Source organism: Nicotiana tomentosiformis, chromosome 3, assembly GCF_000390325.3.
Source record: "Nicotiana tomentosiformis chromosome 3, ASM39032v3, whole genome shotgun sequence".
Classification (NCBI taxonomy): domain Eukaryota; kingdom Viridiplantae; phylum Streptophyta; class Magnoliopsida; order Solanales; family Solanaceae; genus Nicotiana; species Nicotiana tomentosiformis.
In genome coordinates, this window is record NC_090814.1 from 8600493 (window position 1) to 8627258 (window position 26766).

The 26766-nt window shown below is 39.9% G+C and overlaps 1 protein-coding gene and 1 pseudogene across 1 annotated transcript; one reads left to right on the forward strand and one right to left on the reverse strand.

Annotated features, from left to right (window-relative positions):
• LOC104120278 (nuclear cap-binding protein subunit 2-like) overlaps positions 1 to 1270 on the forward strand; it is a 36647-nt pseudogene extending 35377 nt beyond the window's left edge.
• A 4679-nt stretch (positions 1271 to 5949) lies between these two features.
• LOC138907329 (uncharacterized) lies at positions 5950 to 6432 on the reverse strand. Its single transcript, XM_070197926.1, has one exon. It carries the CDS (start codon positions 6430 to 6432, stop codon positions 5950 to 5952), a length of 483 nt encoding a protein of 160 aa, XP_070054027.1.
• Positions 6433 to 26766: the final 20334 nt, after the last annotated feature.

Genomic DNA, 26766 nt, shown 5'->3' on the forward strand with positions numbered 1-26766 from the left:
TTCTCTCAAATTGGAGCGCCTCTTAACTGTAGATTTAGATTTTATTACTCCAAAACCTGTCTATTTGTTGCGTGACACCTCACTAGTTTGAATATATGTGCCTTTTATTCTGAATGCTCTGTTGCAAATGAAATGGGTACGACTAGAAGAATTATGTCAGAATGAGCACTGGTTGTTAAAAGATTTTGGTTTTGTTCCAGTTCTACATTTTGAGCTAATTAAAGTGGCTTTTTCCAAATTAATGCTGCATTTCATTAATATATTGAAAAACAGATTTAACTTGAGATTTCTCTAACAAGGAAAAAGTGAAAGGAAGAGATTGAAACAACCCCTTTAGGATTTCAAATTAAGCTTTAAATAGCTGATTCACTGGACCTTCAAGCTCAACTGAGTTTTTCTTGCACTTCCAATAACTTCACATCATCACAATTTATCGATCTGCCATGCTCAAACTTGGTTATGCCTTAGGTTTTGCAATCCGATATGTTAATAAAAAAAGTTACACGTATAGACCTTTTACTGTGTCTAAGGCAATGACTGATACAATAAAAACTGCAGATGGTAGACATGGTGGAAATCATGGTCATGGAGGTTCTTATCGGCACGGTAGAGGTATGCTTTTCAAAGCTTTTGATTCAGTTCTAATGCTCTACAACATTGTATTTTTCTGTCTACTGTTTCAGTATAATAGATTTAACTAATAACTCTATCTTATGAGGAAAACAGACTATCATCGCAAGCGACACAGGGAAGATGACCACCATCGGTCAGATTATCCAAAGAGGAGTTATGACCGTGAATCTCGAAGAACCTCTGATCATGAATCCAGACATGTTCCAACTTTCATATGTACTCTGTGCTCGCCAACTTTTAAATTGAAATAATGTAAAATTGGACAGTGCAACAAGGTTTGTATAGATATCTTGCAGAAATGCAGGATAAGACTGCGTACAATAGATCCTTCTGTTTGGCCCTTTCCCGGACCCCGCGCATAGCGAGAGCTTAGTGCACCGGGCTGCCTTTTTTTTCTCCCCTCTTCGGTTTTAGTGCTATTTGCTGTAGGAGAAGAATCCACGTTTCCATGAGAGTGGTGATTCTGATGAAGAGAATGATGATGATAGGAAGCGGCGTACTTAGTTTTATTTCCAGATGTAGATTTTGCTAGGAGAAGAGTGTGTTACTTAAAAAGAGTTGTAAGACCTGCTCTCAACAAGTTCCTTTGTAACTTGTGCTTACTCAATTAAAATGTTGTACACGTATTTGCACTTAAGGGAGTCGCGGTACTTCATTTGTTTTATTACTCAAAATCTGTAACTCATTTGTTTTTTTCCTTCTAAATGATACTTTTTTTTGTGTCACAAAACATGGGATTAAGTGCTTTGAATCACTACTAGAAATGCGGGAAAAACTTACCAAAGTCGGTCGGTAATGGCCAATAACAGTCCAAAACGCGACCATTAACGTGTGGTCGGTATTTTGAAGGTCGGAAGAGCGACCAAAGACGGTCGGAAATTACTGAATCTACACGACCATTTGACAATTTAATTGACTTACCGACCAATATTGGTCGGAATATTATTTTAATAATTTAATTTTACCGCCGACCAAACTTGGTCGGTGTTTTAAATTTATTAATTTTGCTTACCGACCAATTTTGGTCGGTATTGGAAAATATATTTTTTTTATAAATAATTAAAATTTAAAAATACCGACCATCGTTGATTGGTAAACTGGACAGGGCAGGCAACTTACCGACCAAAGTTGGTCGGTAATGTTGAATTTCTGGGAATTCAATGTGCATTAACCGACCAACATTCGTCGGTAAGTTGCAATTTAAATTTTTTTTTATTAGTTACCGACCAAGGTTGGTCGGTTTTCTGGGATTAATTTTGAGAGAAAATGCCTGTTTTGGTAGCTACATCACCTGCCAAATAAAAACAACATACCAATACCCCCAATTTCACATCTAATAACCACTAATTCACCACATACAACCCCTAATTCACCACAAATGCAACCAAACATCCAACAATAACAACAACCAAACATCCAATTAATACTTTAAAACTAACAAATTAAAGTTCAATTAAACATCACAATCCAAAACCAAGCAAAAACTATGAAATTACAACAAGTTCAAAATTGTTCAATCTAATTCAAAATTAGTTCTATTAGTCTAGTTCAAAGTATAATTGGAGAAGCAAGGTCTGCGAATGCCGGGCAGCTACCTCGGAATCTCCCAAAAGATCAACTGTGCGAAGAAATCAACACCCACCGTGTCCGAAAATACCTAGACCTACACAAGAAGTGCAGGGTGTAGCGTGAGTACAACCAACTAAGTAAGTAACAAGACTAAATAAAGAGCTTAAGATAGTGATGAGCTACATAGTTATAGTTCAATTCTAGTAGTCTCTGCATAGGAAAATAGACACACTTTCAAGTCCGGCAATTTAAATCAAATCAGTTTATACATGTCAAGTTCAAGTAGAACATGATGTAACATCTCTCAGAAATTTCAAACAGTGATATACGACAGCTAAGTGCAACAATAATGAAATCAAATGCATCATCTCAGAGCAACAATCACTCAGTCCTCCCATTCACTCCAACCTCACAATCACTCATTCCTCACAGTCACTCATTCCTCTCAATCGCTCGGCACTCGCACTCAGTAGGTACCTGCACTCACTGGAGGGTGTGTACAGACTCCGGAGGGGCTCCTTCAGCCCAAGCGCTATATCAAGCCAATAATGGCATAAATCAATGAAACATGCTGCAGCGTGCAACCCGATCCCATAAATATCTTCACAATCAGACCCTCGGCCTCACTCAGTCATCAACCTCTTCAGTCTCTCGGGCTCTCAGAAATCATAAAAATCAGCCCACACAGCAATGATATGATGTATCATTAAGGAATAATAGAGACTGAGATATGATATGTAAATAAAACTGAGACTGAGTACAACCAACAATTAGCAAGTAATTCAACATGTAACATGGCCTTTGTGGGTCCCAACAGTACCAACACATAGCCTGAACATGATTTCTAACATGATTTGCAGTCAAATTTCTATAACACATGAAGAGCATATAGCTAACAATAAGTTATTCAATTTCGCAGTTCCATGGAATGGACCAAGTCACAATTTCCATGGTGCATGCCCACACAGCCGTCACCTAGCATGTGCGTCACCTCCAAACCAATCACAAAATACATAAAGTGGGGTTTTATACCCTCAGAACCAGATTTAGAACTGTTACTTACCTCAATCCAAATAAATCTCTACTCCAACACACCTTTGCCTCGCAAATCGGCCTCCAAATATCTCGAATCTAGCCACAAACAATTCGATATAATCAATACGGGCTAAAGGAATCAATTCCACAAGAAAGTACGAAGTTATTAATCAAAAATCCGAAATCGGCTTAAAGCCGGGCCCCGAGCCCACGTATCAAAATCCGACAAAAATCACAAAATCCGAAAGCCCATTCAACCACGAGTCTAACCATACCAAACTTACTCAAATCCGGTATCAAAATCCCATCCAAAACCTCAAATATCTAGCGTAAGAACTGTTCTTCATTTTCCCCAATCTTCCACCTTAAATCGCAAATTTAATGATAGAATCAAAGACATAATCATGAAAATTAACCAAACCTAGATAGGAATCACTTACTCCAAATACCCACGTGAAAATCTCTCCAAAAAATGCCTTCTACCGAGCTCCCAAATCAATTTTGTGGAATGAACCCAAAATCCTCGTTTAAAACTTATTTTCTGCCCAGGTGCGCCTTCTTCGCGAACGCGGAAAGAGCCTCATGTTCGCGAAGCACAAACTTGACTGCCCAGAAAAACCCTCTTTCGCGAACGCGAACTCCGCCTCGCGAACGTGATGACTTTGCCTAGCTTGGCCTACGCAAACGCGTCCGCCTGACCGTGAACGCGATGCCTTAGGGCCTGGTGCCCAAGCCTGCTTCACCCCTTCTAAGCGAACGCGAGCTCCCTCTCACGATCGCGAAGAACAACTCCTCGTCTGCCTCCAGATGCACTTTGCGAATGCAAGACCTTCCTCGCGAACACACAAGAGGAAACTAGTAACAGCAAACACCAGCAGTCTTTAACCAAAATGCCAAGTCCAAATATAATCCGCTAACCATCTGAAACTCACCCGAAGCCCCCGGGACCTCAACCAAAAATACCATCAAGTCCCAAAACATCATAAAAACTTAGTCGAACCCTCAAATCACCTCAAACAACATTAAAAACACGAATCATATATAGATTCAAGCCTAATGAACTTTAAAATTCTAATTTCTACAAACGACGCCGAAATCTATCAAATCACGTCCGATTGACCCCAAATTTTGCATACAAGTCACAAATGACACCACAGACCTACTCTAACTTCTGAAATCGGAATCCGAGCCCGATATCAAAAAGTCCACTCCCGGTCAAACTTTCCAAAAATTCAACTTTCGCTATTTCAAGCCTAATTCAACTACGGACCTCCAAATCACAATTCGGACATGCCCCTAAGTCTAAAATCACCCAACGGAGCTAACAGAACCATCAAAACTCCATTACGGAGTCATTTACACATAGGTCAACATCCAGTCAACCTTTTCAACTTAAACTTCTAACTTTGAGACTAAGTGTCTCAATTCATTTTGAAATCTCTCCGGACCCAAACGGACTACCCCGGCAAGTCACATAACAGCTATAAAGTACAAAATGAGCAGTAAATGGGGGAACTGGGCTACAACTCTCGAAACGACCGGGTCATTACATCCTCCCCCTCTTAAACAAATGTTCGTTCTCGAACGGGTCTAAAAACATACCCGGAGTCTCAAATAGGTGTGGATATTTGCTCCGCGTCTCCCGCTCGGTCTCCCAAGTAGCCTCCTCACCTCTCCACTACACCTTCACTGAAGCTATGTTATTTTTCCTCAACTTTCAAACCTGCCGATCCAAAATGGCCACCGGCTCCACATCATAAGTTAAATCACCATCTAACTTAACCGTGCTGAAATCTAAAACATGAGACGGATCGCCGACATACTTCCGGAGCATAAAAACATGAAATACTGGATGCACGCTCGACAAACTAGGTGGCAAGGCAAGCTTGTAAGCCACCTCCCCAATCCTCTGAAGTACCTCAAATGGCCCAATATACAGATGGCACAACTTGCCCTTCTTTCCGAATCTCATTACACCCTTCATGGGTGAAACCTTGAGTAGAACCTTCTCCCCAACCATGTAAGCAACATCACAGATCTTCCTGTCGACATAACTCTTCTGTCTAGATTGTGCCGTGCGAAGCCGCTCCTGAATCAATTTAACCTTGTCCAAAGCATCCTGAACCAAGTCAGTACCCAATAGCCTAGCCTCACCCGGCTCAAACTAACCCACCGAAGATCTACACCATCTCCCATACAAAGCCTCATACGGAGCCATCTGAATACTTGACTGGTAGCTATTGTTGTAGGCAAACTTCGCGAGCGGCAGAAACTGATCCCAAGAACCCCCAAAATCAATGACACACGCGCGTAGCATATCCTCCAATATCTGAATAGTGCGCTCGGATTGTCCGTCCATCTGAGGGTGAAATACTGTACTCAGCTCAACCTGGGTGCCTAACTCTCGCTGCACGGCTCTCCAAAACTGCAATGTAAACTGTGTGCCCCGATCTGAAATGATGGACACTGACACACCGTGAAGGCGAACAATCTCTCGGATGTAAATCTCAACCAACCGCTCTGAAGAATAAGTAGTACCAACTAGAATAAAGTGCACGGACTTGTTCAGCCGATCCACAATCACCCAAATAGCATCAAACTTCCTCGAAGTCCGTGGAAGCCCAATTACAAAATCCATGGTGATCCGCTCCCATTTTCACTCTGGAATCTCTATCCTCTGAAGCAATCCACCCATTCTCTAGTGATCATACTTCACCTGCTGACAGTTAAGGCACCAACTACAAACCCCACTATATCCTTCTTCATTCTCCTCCACCAATAGTGCTGTCTCAAGTCCTGGTACATCTTCGCGGCACCCGGATGAATGGAATACCGTGAACCGTGGGCCACCTCAAGAATCAACTCACGTAGACCATCCACATTAGGCACACAAATCCGACCCTGTATACTCAATACCCTAACATCCTCGATAGTCACATCTCTGGAATCACCGTGCTGAACCTTGTCCTTGAGAACAAGCAAATGAGGATCATAATACTGGCGCTCTCTAATGCAATCAAATAAGAAAGACCGAGAAACCACACAAGCTAGAACCCGACTGGGCTCCGAAACATCTAATCTTACAAACTGATTGGCCAAGTCCTGAACATCAACTGCAAGCGGTCTCTCACTAACTGGAATGAATGCAAGGTTACCAACACTCACTGCCTTCTTACTCGAGGCACCGGCCACCATATTGGCCTTCCCGGGATGATACAGAATGGTAGTATCATAGTCCTTTAGCAGCTCCAACCATCTACGCCGCCTCAAAGTTAGATCCTTCTGTTTGAAAAAGTGTTGGAGACTCTGATGATCTGTAAATACCTCACAAGACACCCCATATAGATAATACCTCAAAATCTTCAATGCATGAACAATGGCAGCCAACTCCAAATCATGAACAGGGTAGTTCTTCTCACGAGGCTTAAACTGGCGCGAAGCATAAACAATCACTCTAATCTCTTGCATCAACACATACCCAATACCGATCCGAGAAGCATCACAATACACTGTATAAGAGCCTAAAGCTGAAGGCAAAACTAGAACTGGAGCTGTGGTCAAGGCAGTCTTGAGCTTCTGAAAGCTCTCCTCACACTCATCCGACCACCTGAAAGGAGCACCCTTTTGGGTCAATTTGGTCAAGGCCGATGCAATAGATGAGAAACCCTGCACGAAGCGACGGTAACAACCGGTGAATCCGAGAAAGATCTGAATCTCCGTAGCTGAGGACGGTCTGGGCCAACTCTGAACCACCTCTATCTTCTTCGGATCCACCTGAATACCCTCACTGGACACCACGTACCCCAAAAATGCCACTGAACTGAGCCAAAACTCACCCTTGGAGAACTTGGCATAAACCTTATCCTTTCTCAACCACTACAACACAATCCTCAAATGCTGGGCATGCTCTTCCTGGCTACGAGAGTACACCAGGATATTATCAATGAACACTATGACTAACGAGTCGAGATAAGGTTGAAACACACTGTTCATCAGATGCATGAACGCTACTAGGGTGTTGGTCAGCCCAAAAGACATCACAAGAAACTCTTTATGACCATAACGGGTCCTGAATGCTGTCTTTAGAATATCCGAGTCCCGAATCTTCAACTGGTGATACCCAGACCCCAAATCAATCTTGGAGAACACCCTCGCTCCCCGAAGCTGGTCGAATAGATCATCAATACGTGGCGAAGGATACTTGTTCTTGATTGTGACTTTGTTCAACTGCCTATAATCAATGCACATCCTCATAGTACCATCCTTCTTCTTCAAAAGCAGCTCCGGTGCACCCCAAGGTGACACGTTAGGCCTAATAAACCCCTTATCAAGGAGTTCCTGAAGCTGCTCCTTCAATTCCTTCAACTCAGATGGTGCCATACGATACAGTGGGATAGAAATAGGCTGAGTGCCCGGCACCAAGTCAATATCCCTATCGGGCGGCATGCCCGACAGGTCTGCAGGAAACACATCCGGAAACTCTCGCACCACCGAAACAGAAACAATAGTAGGAGTATCAGCAGCAACATCCCTCATAAAGGCCAAATAAGATAAAAAATCCTTCCAAACCATCCACTAGGCCTTCAAATATGAAATCACTATGCTAGGAACGTAGTCTAGAGAACCTCTCCGCTCAATCCTTGGAAACCCCGGCATCGCCAACGTCACAGTCTTAGCGTGACAATCTAGAACAGCATGACATGGAGACAACCAATCCATACCCAAGATCACGTCGAAATCAACCATACTAAGCAACAAGAGATCAACTCTAGTCTCCAGACTCCCAATAGTCACTACACACAACTGATATACACGGTCCACAACAATAGTATCACCCACTGGCGTAGATACATAAACAGATGAAACTAAGGACTCACGGGGTATATCCAGAAAATGAGCAAAATACGATGATACATACGATTAAGTGAAACTAGGGTAAAATAATACAGAGGCATCCCTGTGGCAAACTGAGACAATACATGTGATCACTGCATCTGAAGAAACAACATATGGTCTAGCAGGAATAGCATAGAATCGGTCCTGACTGCCACCTGATTGGCCTCACCCTCTAGGGCGACCTCTAGCTGACTGAGCCCCACCCCGAGCTGGCTGGGCGGGTGGTGAAGTAACTGGTCCTGAAGCCACAACCTGACTCCTCTGTTGCACTGGACCTCCCGGGCGGCGGGGACACTATCTCCATAAGTTCCCAAACTCCCCACACTAGAAGCAACTCCCTGACACTGGTGGTGGGGACTGAAGGGAGCCCTGAGCACCGGGATAACTAGTAGAAGGACCTGGCATAGATGAGCCCTGAGCCGATGGAGCATGGGACGAACTTTGAGCTAGAAGGGCACTGAGAGATGACTGACCCTGATGAGCACTGTATGAACCATGGCTAGATAATGCACCACGGTGAACTAGACGAGCAATATGAGCATGCCTATAAGGACGACTCCTGCGGTGGGGGAACTGACCCCCAGAAGGAACACCGTTGAAACCACCCAATCCACGAGGCCTCTTGGCCTCCTTCTCACCCCGCTCCTGACTGCGAACCATCTCTATTTGCCGAGCAATGTCGACCACCTCATCAAAAGTAGCACCAGATACCCTCTCCCGAGTCATGAGAAACCACAGCTGATATGTGAGGCCATCAATGAACCTCCTAATCCTCTCCCTATCAGTGGGAACCAACCAAACTGTGTGATAAGCCAACTCAAAAAACCTCATCTCGTACTGCGTCACTGACATGCCATCCTAACGTAATTGCTCAAACTGTCTGCGCAGCTCCTCTCTGCGAGACTGCGACACGAACTTCTCCAAGAAGAGAACGGAGAACTCCTGCCATGTAAGTGGTGCTGCACCGACTAGCCTGCGCCTCTCATAAGCCTCCCACCAACTAAAGGCAGCCCCAGTGAAATGATAAGTAGTGAACGAGACCCCACTAGTCTCCAGAATACCGGTCGTGCGAAGAATCCGCTCACACCTGTCCAAGAAGCCCTGGGCATCGTCCGACTCTGCCCCACTGAAAGATGGAGGCCGGAGCCTCCCAAACCTCTCTAGTCTCTTCTGCTCATCCTCAGTCATAACAGAAACCACATGGGCCTGAGCAGCTACAACTGGCTGGGCTGGTAGTACGTCCGGTGTCTGGAGTCCCTACATCACCTGCTCTGGTGTACTGGTGGCGGGAGTTTGAGTACCTCCCCCGACTTGAGAAGTGGCTGTTATAGCCGAAATAGAGATCGCTTGAGCAAGACTAGTATACACGGTCAGAATCTGAGCCAAGGCCTCCTGAAGGCCTGGAATCATAATGGGCACCGCTGGTGCCTGAGCTGGCCCCACTGGCCCATCCATAACTGGAACCTGCTCCTAAACTGGGGCAACTGGCAGATCTGCAGGTGCTGCCCTAGCTGCTGTACGAGTTGTACCCCTGCCCCTACCGCGACCTCGGTCTTTCGTGGCCCTAACTGGTGGTACTGGTGGCTGTCCATCTTGCCCGGTAGCATGTGTCCTCACCATCTGTGAGAGAATAGAATACAGAAGTTTAGTTACCGGAATCAACAAATCTGCAGGACAAGAATATAAGAATTTGAAGTTTCCTAAGGGTTCGGCAGCCTCTCGAAGATAAGTACAGACATATCCGTACCGATCCGCAAGACTCTACTAAACCTGCTCATGACTCGTGAGACCTATGTAACCTAGACTCTGATACCAACTTGTCACGAACCAAATCCTAAACTGTCCTGATGGTGCTTATCGTGGTACCAGGCAAGCCGACATTTACGTATAACTTTAACACTTTTAACAAAAATGGATTTAAAGAAGTTTAAATAGCAACTTTTCATAAACAAGATAGAAAGATCCAAAACACAACGCGGAAAAACTCCCAAATCGGGGTGTCATAGAGTAAATGAGCATCTAAATATCATAAATCTGGAATACACAGTCTATGATAGTCCGAAACTAAATACAATAAAAGGAAAGATTGGGAAGGAGAAGCAAGGTCTGCGAACGCCAGCTAGCTACCTCGGAATCTCCCAGAAGATCAATTGTGGGAAGAAATCAACACCTACCATTTTCGAAAACACCCGGATCTGCACACGAAGTGCTGGGAGTAGCGTGAGTAAAACCAACTCCGTAAGTAATAAGACTAAATAAAGAGCTGAAGATAGTGACGAGCTACATAGTTATAGTACAATTCCAGTAGTCTCTACATAGGAAAATAGGCACGCTTTCAAGTCCGGCAATTTAAATCAAACCAGTTTATACATGTCAAGTTCAAGTAAAACAGGATGTAACATCTCTCAGAAATTTCAAACAGTGATATACGACAGCTAAGTGCAACAATAATGAAATCAAAATCATCCTCTCAGAGAAACAGTCACTCAATCCTCCCATTCACTCCAACCTCACAATCACTCATTCCTCTCAGTCGCTCGGCACTCGGCACTCGAACTCAGTAGGTACATGCGTTCACTGGGGGTGTGTACAGACTCCATACGGGATCCTTTAGCCCAAGCGCTATATCAAGCCAATCATGGCATAAATCAATGAAATATGCGATGGCGTACAACCCAATTTCATAAGTATCCTCACAATCAGGCCCTTGGCCTCACTCAGTCATCAACCTCTCAAGTCTCTCGGGCTCTCAGAAATCATGAAAATCAACCCAAACAACAATGATATGATATATCAAAAAGGAATAATAGAGACTGAGATATGATATGCAAATAAAACTGAAACTCAGTACAAACAGTAATTAGCAAGTAATTCAACATGTAACACGGCCTTAGTGGGTCCCAACAGTACCAACACATAGCCTAAACATGATTTCTAACATGATTTGCGATCAAATTTTTATAACACATGGACAACATATAGCTAACAATAAGTTATTCAACTTCGCAGTTCCATGGAATGGACCAAGTCACAATTCCTACGGTGCACGGCCACGCGACCGTCACCTAGCATGTGCCTCACCTCCAAACCAATCAAAAAACACATAAAGCGGGGTTTCATACCCTCATAACCAGATTTAGAACTGTTACTTACCTCAATCCGGACAAATCTCTACTCCAACACACCTTTGCCTCGCAAATCGGCCTCCAAATGCCTCGAACCTAGCCATAAACAATTTGATACCATCAATGCGGGCTAAAGGAATTAATTCCACAAGAAAATACGAAGTTATTAATTAAAAATCCGAAATCGGCTTAAAGCCGGGCCTTGAGCCCACGTCTCAAAATCCGACAAAAATCACAAAATCCGAAAGCCCATTCAACCACGAGTCTAACTATACCAAACTTACTCAAATCCGGTATCAAAATCCAATCCAAAACCTAAAAAATCTAGCCTAAGAACTCTTCTTCATTTTCCCCAATCTTCCACCCCAAATCGCAAATTTAATGATAGAATCAAAGACATAATCATGGAAATTAACCAAAACTAGATAGGAATCACTTACCCCAAACACCCACGTGAAAATCTCTCCAAAAATCGACTTCTACCGAGCTCCCAAATCAATTTTGTGTAATGAACCCAAATCCCACGTTAGAAACTTATATTCTGCCCAGGTGTGCCTTTTTCGCGAATGCAGAAAGAGCCTCGCGTTTGCGAAGCACAAACTTGACTGCCCGGAAAAATGCTCTTTTGCGAATGCGAACTCCGCCTCGCGAACGCGATGACCTTGCCTAGCTTGGCCTACGCGAACGCGTCCACCTGGCTGCGAACGCGATGCCTTAGGGACTGGTGCCCAAGCCTGCTTCACCCCTTCTACGCGAACGCGAGCTCCCTCTCGCGATCGCGATGCCCAACAACCCCAACCTTCGTGAACGTGGCACCCGCTTCGTGAACGCGAAGAACAACTCCTCGTCTGCCTCAAGATGCACTTCGTGAATGCGAGACCTTCCTCGCGAACACACAAGAGGAAAGCAGTAACAACAAACACCAGTTGTCTTCAACTAAAATGCCAAGTCCAAAAATGATAGCTAACCATTCGAAACTCACCCGAGGCCTCTAGGACCTCAACCAAAAATACCATCAAGTCCCAAAGCATCATAAGAACTTAGTCGAACCCTCAAATCAGCTCAAACAACATTAAAAACACGAATCACACATAGATTCAAGCCTAATAAACTTTGAAATTCCAATTTCTACAAACGCCGCCGAAACCTATCTAATCACGTCCGATTGACCTCAAATTTTGCACACAAGTCATAAATGACACCACTGACCTACTCTAACTTCTGGAATTGAAATCCGACCCCGATATCAAAAAGTACACTCCCGGTCAAACTTTTCAAAAATTTAATTTTTGCCATTTCAAGCCTAATTCAACTACGGACCTCCAAATCATAATCCGGACATGCTCCTAAGTCTGAAATCACCCAACATATATAACGGAACCATCAAAACTCCATTCCGGAGTCGTTTACACATAGGTTAATATCCAGACAACCTTTTCAACTTAAACTTCCAACTTTGAGACTAAGTATCTCAATTCATTCCGAAATCACTCTGGACCCGAACCGACTACCCCGATAAGTCACATAACAGTTATAAAGTACAAAATGAGTAGTAAATGGGAAAACATAGGTATAACTCTCGAAACGACTGGCAGGGTCGTTACACTTGCTCTGCATTTCAAAAGTTAAATATTAGATGGAAACATCATAAATATAAATTATTAAACTGCTTAAAAGAATATTTATACCCTAAACTGATTGAAAATTTGCTCCTTCAGCGAGTATGCGAAATCAGTCCAAGTCGCATAAGGGCCATCATAAAGTTTTTTGATCGCATTGGTGATTATCTTCGTAGTCTGCTTACTCAGCCTGAACCTGCAATTTAACAATAAAAACACATGAATATTTTAGTAAAAATATTATAAAACAATAAACGCAAAAATAACAAATAACTATTACCCGTTACCCTCAGGGACTATGATGATCCTGCCATAGCAATCATAATGCACTACCTCTGGATCATCATCCTCAGCATGTGTATCAGAGGCACGTGTAGACGGTGTAGGGGGCTCAGAGAAACGGTCTCGCAAGCGAAGTCCTGAAATGGATGGAGTCGATGATGAAGATGGCTGCGATCCATGTGACTGCAACATAGGTGGATGCGATCCATGTAGCTGTGATACTGATGGTTGTGACTCGGGTGGCTGTGATATGGATAGCTGCGTCCTTGTGGCTGTGATATGTAGGGATGCGATCCACGTGGCTGTGAAGCAGATGTCTGCGATCTACGTGGCTGTGATGCAGATGTCTGCGATCCACGTGGCTGTGAGGCAGCTGGACTGTATGTCAGACGTATAGTCCTATGGCCCTGTGATGGAAGACCTGGTGTCTGGATGAAGGCGTAGGCCTCGTGATGCTGTGGCAGCTCAGTATAGCCGTGCGGTGGAGGATAAACATAGGCATCTCTGAAGAGGGTGGAAAAGAGTGAGTATTATTATCCCCAGATTCTACCCTCCTCTTTCCTTTCCTAGCCTATTCTCGACCTCGAGAACTAGTAGGGTCATTGTTACCTTGACCCTTGCCTGCCATCTGCATAATATAATACATATTTAGACTGAAACATATTAGAAACAAGTTATAACACGAGAGTGCTTTAAAAACACAACTTTTTAATCCTCGTCGACATATTGTTCCTCGTCCGCACTTGTTTGAATTTCATCAGTTGATTCTTCGTCCTCATTTTCTATAATTATTACTTCATTTATATCAAATTCTTCCCATATGCGTTCAGGATGTTCCAAATAATTTTCTAACTGATCATCCACTATTTGGTGAACACTTGAGATATCGTTTTGATATGCAACATCTAACACATTCTCGACTTCCACCCTATTACAACCCACCAATCGGACTTATTCCGCCGCAATGGATAAGGAGCATAATACACTTGCTTAACGTTATGTGCAATTATGAAAGGATTATAGTGATCATACTCCCTTGTATGATTAACCTCAATTATGTTGTATTGGTGGTGTACTCTTGTACCTCTTGTTGGATTTGGGTCAAACCACTTGCATCTAAAGAGTATCAATTTCTTATATGGCCAACCTGTATATTCTAGTTGTAATATTTCTTTGACCACACCATAATAATCAATATCTCCAACTTGGTTGCCATCACCACCTTGAACCCATACCCCGCTGTTGTTGCTATTTTATATTTTTAGAGCAATCCTTTGTATGAAACTTTTAACCATTCACTACGTACTTATACATTGTTGTGACCTGAAGCCCAGGTCCCCAAGATATATCTTTCGCAGATATAGAAAAAGGCGTGAAGCCATCCACACACAAACCTAACCGAATGTTCCTTAGTTCACTAGCATAATCTGGATATGTCCTATCAAAGTGCTTCCAAGTTTCTCCATCTGAAGGATGACACATAACACCGGGTGGTCTTCTATTTTCAAAGTGCCATCTCATATGAGGAGCAGAACTCCTCGACGTATATAACCTCTTTAACCTAGGTATAAGAGGTAAATAATTGTCACGACCAAAAATCCCACCGCAGGCGTCGTGATGGCACTTAGTCTCTAAGACTAAGTAAGCCGATTATAATCATAATTCAAGCCATTTTTCTTATAAAGATATAATTTAATACACGTGTCAAAACCAACAGCAGAAATAATTTTAAAAACCTCCCAAGACTGGTAATACCGAGTCACGAACTCTAACTGAATACATGAAATTATCTCGAGGATCGAATATACAATACTGATCGAATAAGAAATTAACAGTACAATAAAATGGAAAGACTCCAAGAGACTGCGATGACCAAGCAGTCCTACCTTGAATCCTTGCGATCATACTCTAATCTCTGTCCGAATCCGATATCTTCAATACCTGGCTCTGCATAGAAATATGCAAAAGTGTTGTATGAGTACACCACGGTCGGTACCCAGTAAGTATCAAGACTAACCTCAGTGGAGTAGTGACGAGGTACAGTCAAGATACTCACTAGTCAAATAATCTGTGCAATATAGCATACAAAAATAATAGAAAATAAATAGCAGTGATAGCAACACCAATCAACTAGTTATTTAAACAGCAAGGCAACAGGAACACCATGAATATTTCTCAAACGAATAATAACCACAGATACAACTAATTAATCAAGTCCTTCAAAATATACATCTTTTATCTATAAGTTTTTCAATAAAAATCTCTAGAATATAATCCTTTTCAATAAATATATTTAGAATATACTTCCTTCAAATAAATATCTTTCCATTATAATTCTTTCAAATAAATATTTTTCGAATATAATTCTTTCAAATAAATATCTTCCGAATATATTTTTTTCAAGTAAATATCTTTCAAATAAAATTCTTTCAAGTAAATATCTTTCAAATATACTTCTTTCAAGTAAATATTTTTATAATATAATTCTTTCAGTTAAATATCTTTCTAATATAATTCTTTCAAATAAAAGTTACCATGTGACACCTCATTTAACTTTCCTGGTGTGAAAAATATATTCAGCATATCACATCAAATGGCACAGCAATACCTTTGTGCACTTGTCTCATTCTCACCTAATATATATATATATATGTAGATAAAGTCAATTGGCACGGTAACACCATTCGTACATTTATATCTTTCTCACCGTGCATTCATATAACAGTACCAACTAGGTGTGATAAATGCCAATAACAATAAAAGAAATAAAGTGGAGGCACACAGGAAGCAACAACGACTACAAGTCACATAGAAAACATAGGTGCACAATAACATCTCAAGATAAAGGCATGAATGTATACACAATAAAACGATATCACAATATAATGTATGTCTCTCGTCCTCGCCTGCACAGAAACACCCTTCGTGCCAAAAATATATAATAATATAAAAATAATTACACGGCATCACCCTTCGTGCTTTTACTCTCATCCTCACCTGATAATATAAATGAAATAGCACGGTATCACCCTTCGTGCTTTACACTCTCAATGGCACGGCATCACCCTTCGTGCTTTACACTCTCAAATGGCACGGCATCACCCTTCGTGCTTTACACACTCAAATAGCACGGAATCACCCTTCGTGCTTTATACTCTCAAATGACACGACATCACCCTTCGTGCTTTACACTCTTCCTTACCAAGCACATGTATATCATTAACAAGCAAGGTAGGAAGCATAAATAACATCAAGGAGAGTATTTAAACCACAACACAATACAACAATTCATATCACAATTTGCCACTGACCACAATCAAATTCCAAATATGTAGCAGAATCAATAAATTTCTCAACAAATAGCCCAAGGCTCTCCACAACGTATATAAAACCTCAAAACAATCAACAGAGGTGAAAAATACTCAGTATAGGGCAACGCCTTCATTAATCCAAATTCTTGATAATTATATTAATTTCTCAATTTAAACTTATTTAATAAATATTTGCAGATAAGAATTCCATCATGAATTTAATTCCAAAAAAAATCAAATCAACAAACACACGGAATTCACATAAAATCCAAGTGGCAATAACACCAAATTATTATATAAAATACAAACTTGACAAATAAGGAATGTGGCGTGATAATTCAAGGATTTATGCCAACAATTATCCAATTTAATACATAAAAATGCTTAAAACTTTAAATCAATATAATTTGCACATATAAGCCCGAGTACGTACTCGTCACCTCGCGTACACGGCTTCCAATCACACAATTTCTACATAAGACTCAATGCCTAAGGGGTAATTCCCCCACTCGAGGTTAGGCAAGATACCTTTTTGAAGTTATGCCGATATTCCGAAATCGCCTTCTTGCTTGAATTGCCCTCCGAACAGCTCAAATCTATCTAAATTAATTGTATAACTTCATTAAAATTAATCAGAAATAATTCCGGATAATAATACACCGACTTAAACATTTATTCCAAAAAAGTTAAAAAAGTTAATGCGGGGCCCGCCTCTCGGAACCCGACATAATTTTCATGAAATCCGAACAACCATTCCGATACGTGTTCAACCATATCAATTTTATCAAATTTCGATAACAACACGACCTCCAAATCTTAAATTTTCGTTTTTGGAAGATTTAGCCAAAATCTTAATTTCTTCCATTAAAATCCAAATTAAACGATGAATATAATCATAGATTCATGAAATATATACACTTTAGGATATATAATACTTACCCCAATCCATACGGTGAAAATCGCCTCACACATCGCTTCAATCCGAGCTCCATAGCTCCAAATATGTTAAAAATGGCTGAAACTTCGAAATATAGCTACTGCCCAGGTATTTACTCTTCGCGATTGCGGAAAATGCTTCGCGATCATGAAGCAAAACTTTTCTCAGCCCAAAATTTGCCTTTCGCGATCGCGAAGAACAAGTGCCAAGCACTTTCAGATAGCCTCTAGTATAATGGTCATAACCTTTTGTACAAAACTCCAAATTTTAAATGGTTTAATTTTCTAAAACCTAGACATCAAGGGATATAACTTTCATTTGTTGGTTATCTCCCAATTCCTTATATATTTCTAGATATAAGCTTTCAAAGTTAGCCCTGTACAATAGAGATTTCCAAACTCTTCCCAGACAGCCTATTGTATATCCACCATAACTTTTTATACAAAACTCCAAATGACAAATGGTTTACCTTTCTGAAAACTAGACACAAAGGTCTACAACTTTTAGTTTTGGATCATCTCCAAATTCCTTATAGATTGCGAGATATAAGATTCCAAAGTTGGGTCAGTGCAACAGAGATTTCCTCTACGCGATCGCGAAAAGGCTTTTGCGATCGCGATTCACAGTGTCCAAACAGCAAAATTGCTCTTCGCGATCGCGACCGTTTGTCCGCGATCGTGATGCATACCTCTGTGGTCAAAAACCAGCAACTAAAAATGGCTTAGAAATGGTCTGAAACCACCCCGAAACTCAACCGAGCCGCTCGAGACCCCGTCCGAACATACCAACAAGTCTCAAAACATATTACAGACTTAGTCAAAACCTCAAATCACATCAAACAATGCTAAAACCATGAATCAAACCCCAATTCAAGCTTAATAAAACTAAGAAAGTTTAACTTCTACATTCGACGCCGAAACCTATTAAATCAAGTCCGATTGACCTCAAATTTCGCACACAAGTCATAAATGACATAACGGACCTATAAAAATTTTCAGAACTAGATTCCGACCCCGATATCAAAAAGTCAACTCGCCGGTCAAACTTCCAACTTAAACTTCATATTTTCGCCATTTCAAGCCTAATTTAACTACGGACTTCCAAATAATTTTTCGGACATACTACTAAGTCCAAAATCACCATACGAAGCTATTGGAATAATCAAAACTCTATTCCGGGGTCGTTTACTGAAAAGTCCAACTCTCGTCAACTCTTTTCATTTAAGCTTCAAAAATGAGAATTGTTCTTTTAATTTAATCTCGAAGCTTCCAAAAATCAAACTCGACCATACCCGCGGGTCATAATACATATTACGAAACTGCTCGAGACCTTAAGTCACTAAACGGGGCGTAAATTCTTAAAACGACATGTCGGGTCGTTATATTCTCCACCTCTTACACATACGTTCGTCCTCGAACGTGCCAGGAATCTTTCTGAGGACATTAAATTACTGAGTGTATTCTTACACACATACTCGCGGGTGATTCTATGTTCCGCAACTTAACATGGGTCCGACAACACCATCTCAGTTGAGATTATTTCTTTTATCCATACTTATAAACTTTAAAACCAATTTCTTACACTCCAAACATTTCCAAAAGACCTGATTTTCACATCAACGCACGGTATTAGTCTCAACTGGCTATAGCAACTCGTGACTGCACACACATTAACTTTCTTGATAGTGTTGAAGTACTTCAAAAAATTTTCGGGGTATTACATTCTCCCCCACTTAGGATCATTCTCCCTTGAATGAGAAGTAGAGTCCGCCCTCAAACACATAACATAACTTATCTCTTCTTTCGCACGTCTTAATTCCCCAAATTTTACTAACTCCCAAATTTTTCAGAAATTCCGGCAGAGTCTCCCCTGTAAATGGGGCCTATCCACCTGCCAGAGTAACACCAAAACAACTCCTAACAATACATCCACAACCCAACAAAGGACCACAATGTATATATCAATAATACTAATCTCAGCATTATAAGCACCGCATTATTATAATGATATCAGGTCATGAAGCACATCATATGTATGCCCATCACCACATCTATGGTCTTAATAGTTGTTCATAATCGATTACAACATCGCTAATTAACCTCATATTAAACAAAACCTCGTTTCGAATTTTCACAACACTGACAGCAAAATGTGAGGCATGAAGACCTCATAACTATTTACCCGACTTAACAAGTCACATTTAACGCCGCCTGGGCACTCACCTCGTAGGCTAAAACTCAATATTTGCCTCACAATTATGGATAAATATGCACAGAAACACATAAAAGAATTATCAAATAAGCCTAACAGGCATGACTCCTTATTAATACTATAGTACAAGTTTTAATTTCATAAAGGGAGAATTTAAACACATAAACTTTCATCACAAGGATCGTCCTTAAATAACTTTCACCGCGGCTTGTAGCCCAATTTAAATATTTTACATCATATAAAAATGCGAGGATCTCGTCCTCAACTCCGAATCACAAGTATTTTGCACATTGTGCCAACTAAAATTTTTAATTTCCTTTCTTTCTTTTTTTCAATAAATTTCGTAAATAATTTTTTTTCCTCAACACATAATGAACCCTCATACTGGTAGGGCATAATTCATAAAATTGAATTCAATTATTCTGAAATCACATCGAAACCCACTGTAGAGAGTAATAGAAAGTCACATTTGGACTCATAACCCACAATAATGTACAAAACAAAAAATGATACACACGGGCTAACACCATAAAATCTCCCAACAGGGATAAACACGGGAGTGGAGTACAAATTCACTAATCCACCATATGTAAGGAGCATGAAAGGAGTTCTCACCTCGATAATCGGAATCGAATCAAAATAAGAATGATGCTCCTTTTATTATAAATTAAATCATACCTGTAACTACACCATCTAGTGTATCGGCCTCAGCCAATTCATAGCAATTATATCAACGGGTCGGGCCTCCACCTCTTAGGCGCCCTCTACTCACCTTACCTCCACCCATAACTGGTTATGCACGTGGAGTATTAACTGGAATAAAGCTTGTAGCCCGAGTGTTCTGATAAAATACACCCCTCCCAAGTCTGGGACAATTTTTCTTGATGTGTCTAGTATCACCACACTCATAACAATCCCTCTGCCGATTCGGCTGCTCACACTGAGTCTGTGCCGGATAACTGGAATAACCATTATAGGAATCCCGTGCCGGTGGTGCATTAAAATAACTTACTGGAACACCCCGAGTATTCTAAAATTGTTTCCATGACCTCGTTGATACTGAAATGTAGAATTATTAAGGACGCGGGAATACCGCAAGTCCCAACATCATCCCATACAAATCTCAGCTCATAATCATATACAAGTTTTGGAGAACCTTTCAATACCACATAAATACATCTCAGGCCAAAACTCATATAACACATGACCCTGCAATCTGATCGTTGATAGTGGACTCCCTCACTTGGCGCGAAGCCATAGGACACATTCCGATGATCCACAATACTAACCTTCATCGCTCGTAGGACACCGGTCATAAGAAACCTCAAGCCATTTATTTGGCGCATGTCATCCTCGTGACAGTTAAACTCGCTTCCTCCAGTGCCTTGGTTGCGTATGTATCCTTCGCTAAATAGAAATCCCATACGAACTACATAGTCTCTAATACCACCAACTATTTTTGATCTACATCCACTTCGTGACCCTACCACAATTGTGATTATTGGGCAATAAATTAAACCTTCTTTATATCATACTTATCAACCAGATGTCAGAACCTGTTGCACCCCAATGTGCACAACTGAATGCTCTCTCAATACTTCCGCATCCTCGATCTAGACGACACGTTGTAATAATTGTTGAGCAACCCTGGCTCCCTTATAACCCCTCTGTAGTATCACGAACCGTTGGCGCATAGTTGATACCGAGTGCGCAATTTCATACACGAGTGGATGCAAAAGAACATAAGATATATGCTTCAAGCTGAATAAATGTCGCACGATAAGGAATGAAAGAAGTGAAAATTTTTCCTACTAGCTCTGTAGCCTCTCAAAGATAAGTACAGACGTCTCCGTACCGATCCGCAAGACTCTACTAAACTAGTTCGTGACTCGTAGAACCTATGAACCTAGAGCTCTGATACCAACTTGTCACAACCCAAAAATTCCACCGCAGGCGTCGTGATGATACTTAGTCTGTAAGACTAAGTAAGCCGATTATAATCATAATTCAAGCTATTTTTTTTTATAAAGATATAATTTAATACACGTGTCAAAACCAACAACGGAAATAATTTTAAAAACCTCCCAAGACTGGTAATACTGAGTCACGAACTCTAACTGAATACATGGAATTATCTCGAGGATCGAATATACAGTACTGATCGAATAAGAAATTAACAATACAATAAAATGGAAAGACTCCAAGAGACTGCGATGACCAAGCAGTCCTACCTTGAATCCTTGCGATCATACTCTAATCTCTGTCCGAATCCGATATCTTCAATACGTGGCCATGCACAAAACTGTGCAGAAGTGTAGTATGAGTACACCATGGTCGGTACCCAGTAAGTATCAAGACTAACCTCAGTGGAGTAGTGATGAGGTATAATCAAGATACTCACTAGTTAAATAATCTGTGCAATATAGCATACAAAAATAATAGAAAACAAATAGCAGTGATATTAACACCAATCAACTAGTGATTTAAACATCAAGGCAACAGGAACACCATAAATATTACTCAAACGAATAATAACCACAGGTACAACCAATTAATCAAGTCCTTCAAAATATACATCTTTTATCTATAAGTTTTTCAATAAAAGTCTCTAGAATATAATCCTTTTCAATAAATATATTTTGAATATACTTCCTTCAAATAAATATCTTTCCATTATAATTCTTTCAAATAAATATCTTTCAAATATAATTCTTTCAAATAAATATCTTCCGAATATAATTTTTTCAAGTAAATATCTTTCAAATAAAAAACTTTCAAGTAAATATCTTTCAAATATACTTCTTTCAAGTAAATATCTTTATAATATAATTCTTTCAAATAAATATCTTTCTAATATAATTTTTTCAAATAAAAGTCACCATGTGACACCTCATTTAACTTTTCTGGTGTGAGAAATATATTCAACACATCACATCAAATGGCACGGCAATACCTTCGTGCACTTGTCTCATTCTCACCCAATATATATATGTAGATCAAAACAATTGGCACGGTAACACCATTCGTGCATTTATATCTTTCTCACCGTGCATTCATATAACAGTACCAACTAGGTGGGAGAAATGCCAATAACAATAAAAGAAATAAAGTGGAGGCACACACGAAGCAACAACGACTACAAGTCACATAGAAAAGATAGGTGCACAATAACATCTCAAGATAAAGGCATGAATGTATACACAACAAAACGATATCACAATATAATGTATGTCTCTCGTCCTCGCCTGCACGGAAATACCCTCCGTGCCATGAATATATGATAATATAAAAATAATTGCACGGCATCACCCTTCGTGCTTTTACTCTCATTCTCACCTGATAATATAAATGAAATAGCACGGTATCACCCTTCGTGCTTTACACTCTCAATGGCACGGCATCACCCTTCGTGCTTTACACTCTCAAATGGCACGACATCACCCTTCGTGCTTTACACTCTCAAATGGCACGGCATCACCCTTCGTGCTTTACACTCTCAAATGACACGACATCACCCTTCGTGCTTTACACTCTTCCTTACCAAGCACATGTATATCATTAACAAGCAAGGTAGGAAGCATAAATAACATTAAGGAGAGTGTTTAAACCACAACACAATACAATAATTCATATCACAATTTGCCACTGACCACAACCAAATTCCAAATATATAGCAGAATTAATAAATTTCTCAAAAAATAGCCCAAGACTCCACACAACATATATAAAACCTCAAAACAATCAACAAAAGTGAAAAATACTCAGTATAGGGCAACACCTTCATTAATCCAAATTCTTGATAATTATATTAATTCCTCAATTTAAACTTATTTAATAAATATTTGTAGATAAGAATTCCATCATGAATTTAATTCCAAAAAAAATATTAAATCAACAAACACACGGAATTCACATAAAATCCAAGTAACAATAATACCAAATTATTATATAAAATACAAACTTGACAAATAAAGAGTGTGGCGTGATAATTCAAGGATTTACTAATGCCAACAATTATCCAATTTAATACATAAAAATGCCTAAAACTTTAAACCAATACAATTTGCACATATAAGCCCGAGTACATACTCGTCACCTTGTGTACACGGCTTCCAATCGCACAATTTTCACATAAGACTCAATGCCTAAGGGGTAATTCCCCCACTCAAGGTTAGGCAGGATACTTACCTTTTTGAAGTTATGCTGATATTCCGAAATCGCCTTCTTGCTTGAATTGACCTCCAGACAACTCAAATCTATCCAAATTAATTGTACAACTTCATTAAAATTAATCGGAAATAATTCCGAATAATAATACACCGACTTAAAAATTTATTCCAAAAAGTCAACGCGGGGCCCGCCTCTCGGAACCCGACATAGTTTTCATGAAATCCGAATTCCCATTCCGATATGAGTTCAACCATATTAATTTTATCAAATTCCGATAACAACTTGACCTCCAAATCTTAATTTTTTATTTTTGGAAGATTTAGCCAAAATCTTGATTTCTTCCATTAAAATCCGCATTAAAATCAGCCCAAGATTTGCCTTTTGCGATCGCGGAAAATGCTTCGCGATCGCGAAGAACAAGTGCCCAGCACTTCCAGACAACCTCTAGCATAATGGTCATAACCTTTTGTACAAAACTCCAAATTTCAAATGATTTAACTTTCTGTAAACTAGATACCAAGGGATGTAACTTTTATTTGTTGGTCATCTCCCATTTTCTTATAGATTGCTAGATATAGGCTTCCAAAGTTAGTCCTGTGCAACAGAGATTTCCAAACTTTTCCCAGACAGCCTATAGTATATCTACCATAACATTTTGTACAAAACTTCAAATGACATATGGTTTACCTTTCTGAATACTAGAACAAAGGGCTACAACTTTCATTTTTGCATCATCTCTAAATTCCTTATAAATTACGAGATAAAAGCTTCTAAAGTCGGGTTAGTGCAACAGAGATTTCCTCTATGCGATCGCGAAAAGGCTTCCGCGATCGCGATTCAAAGTGTCCAAACAGCAAAATTGCTCTTCGCGATCGTGACCGTTTGTCCGCGATCGTGATGCATACCTCTGTGGCCAAAAATCAGCAACTTAAAATGGCCTAGAAATGGTCCGAAACAATCCCAAAACTCACCCGAGCCACTCGGGACCCCGTCTGAACATACCAACAAGTCTCAAAATATAGTACGGACTTAGTCGAAACCTCAAATCACATCAAACAATGTTAAAACCACGAATCATACCCCAATTAAAGCTTAATGAAACTAAGAAATTTTAACTTCTACATTCGACGCCGAAACCTATCAAATCAAGTCCGATTGACCTCAAAGTTTGCACACAAGTCATAAATGACATAACGGACCTATGAAATTTTTCAGAACTGGATTCCGACCCCGATATCAAAAAGTCAACTCCCCGGTCAAACTTCCAACTTAAACTTCATATTTTCGCCATTTCAAGCCTAATTTAACTACGGGCTTCTAAATAATTTTCTGGACACACTCCTAAGTCCAAAATCACCATACGAAGCTATTGGAATAATCAAAACTCTATTCCGGGGTCGTTTATTCAAAAGTCCAACTTTGGTCAACTCTTTTCATTTAAGCTTCAAAAATGAGAATTGTTCTTTCAATTTAATCCCGAATCTTCCGAAAATTAAATTCGACCACACCCATGGGTCATAATATATATTACGAAGCTGCTCGAGATCTTAAGTCACTGAACGGGGCATAAATTCCTAAAACGACAAGTCGGGTCATTACAATAATGCATCGCCTTTACAACGACCATATTCCCGTTGGAAAGCCTCTTGAAACGAGGCTTTTCGCAGAATTTACAACTTTCTAAATTTGCATTATCTTTATAATATAACATGCAACCATCTTCACAACAATCAATTCTCATCGACGAAAGTCCTAACTTAAAAACCAATCTCTTTGCCTTATAGAAATCACTAGGTAAGTTGATATTTGGGTCAACTAGTTCACTAATAAGGTCAATAAAAGAGTCCATGGCCGCTTAAGAAATATTTCAATCAGATTTGATACTTAGTAATCTAACTGCAACAGACAGCTCAGAGTGCGGACTTCCTTCACGTAGTGGACGACTAGCTTCCTCTAGCTATTCATAAAAATATTTTGCATCATCATTAGGAGTTTGTTCAACATTTTCATTGGGCTCACCCCCGGAGTGCATCCCAAAAGCATCCGCAACTATATCCTGAATTCTAGAATCATGATTTCTATTCTCCATCGACCTATTACTTTAACCAACAACCATGTTATGAAATATTCCACGACTACCATCGACCTTTCCCTGATTAGTGTATACAAAGTAATTTTCTATAAACCCCTTCCTATAAAGATGAAGCTTAACTTCCTCCGATTTTTTATACTTCACACAATTGCACTTGACAAAAGGGAACCTAATTACTCCTTCAATTTGGTATGATGAAAGTGACATTGCATGTTTAATAAAGTCATCAACCCCTTCTACAAAATCCTCCCGCATTCCCCGCCGATTAGGATAATTCCTATTGTACATTCAAGTACGATGTTCCATCTATACAAATAAAAACAATTGAGATATTTCCATAAGTATTACAACTACTTAATTTATTCTACAATATTAAATTAATTAAATCATTTTTAGTTAATTAAGATAATTAATTTTTAATAATTACACCCAAAAGGTTCAACAATTATCCCTAAAAGTTCAATTCACATCCAAAAAGTTCAACCATTACCCCTTAAAGTTCAATTCATATCCTAAAAGTTCAACCCATACACTAAACAATTGAATTAATACCCTAAATAATTCAATTAACCTCACACAACATAAGCTCTATCCGAAAAGTTCAACACTTACCCCTAAAAATTTAATTCATACCCTAAAAGTTCAATTCACAAGAACAAATTCTAAAAATACAATTCAATTCAAAGCTAAACATTCAATTCCTAACAAAACTACTCAGGTCAATACAAACTTAAACATTGAATTTACACCCTAGGTAATCAATTCAATTCAATTCAATTTTAACATGACCTAAACCCTAGATTTCAATAAAATTCAAATTTAAACAATCAATTTAAACAATAATTAACTAATTCATAATGAAATAACAAAATATTAAAATTATACA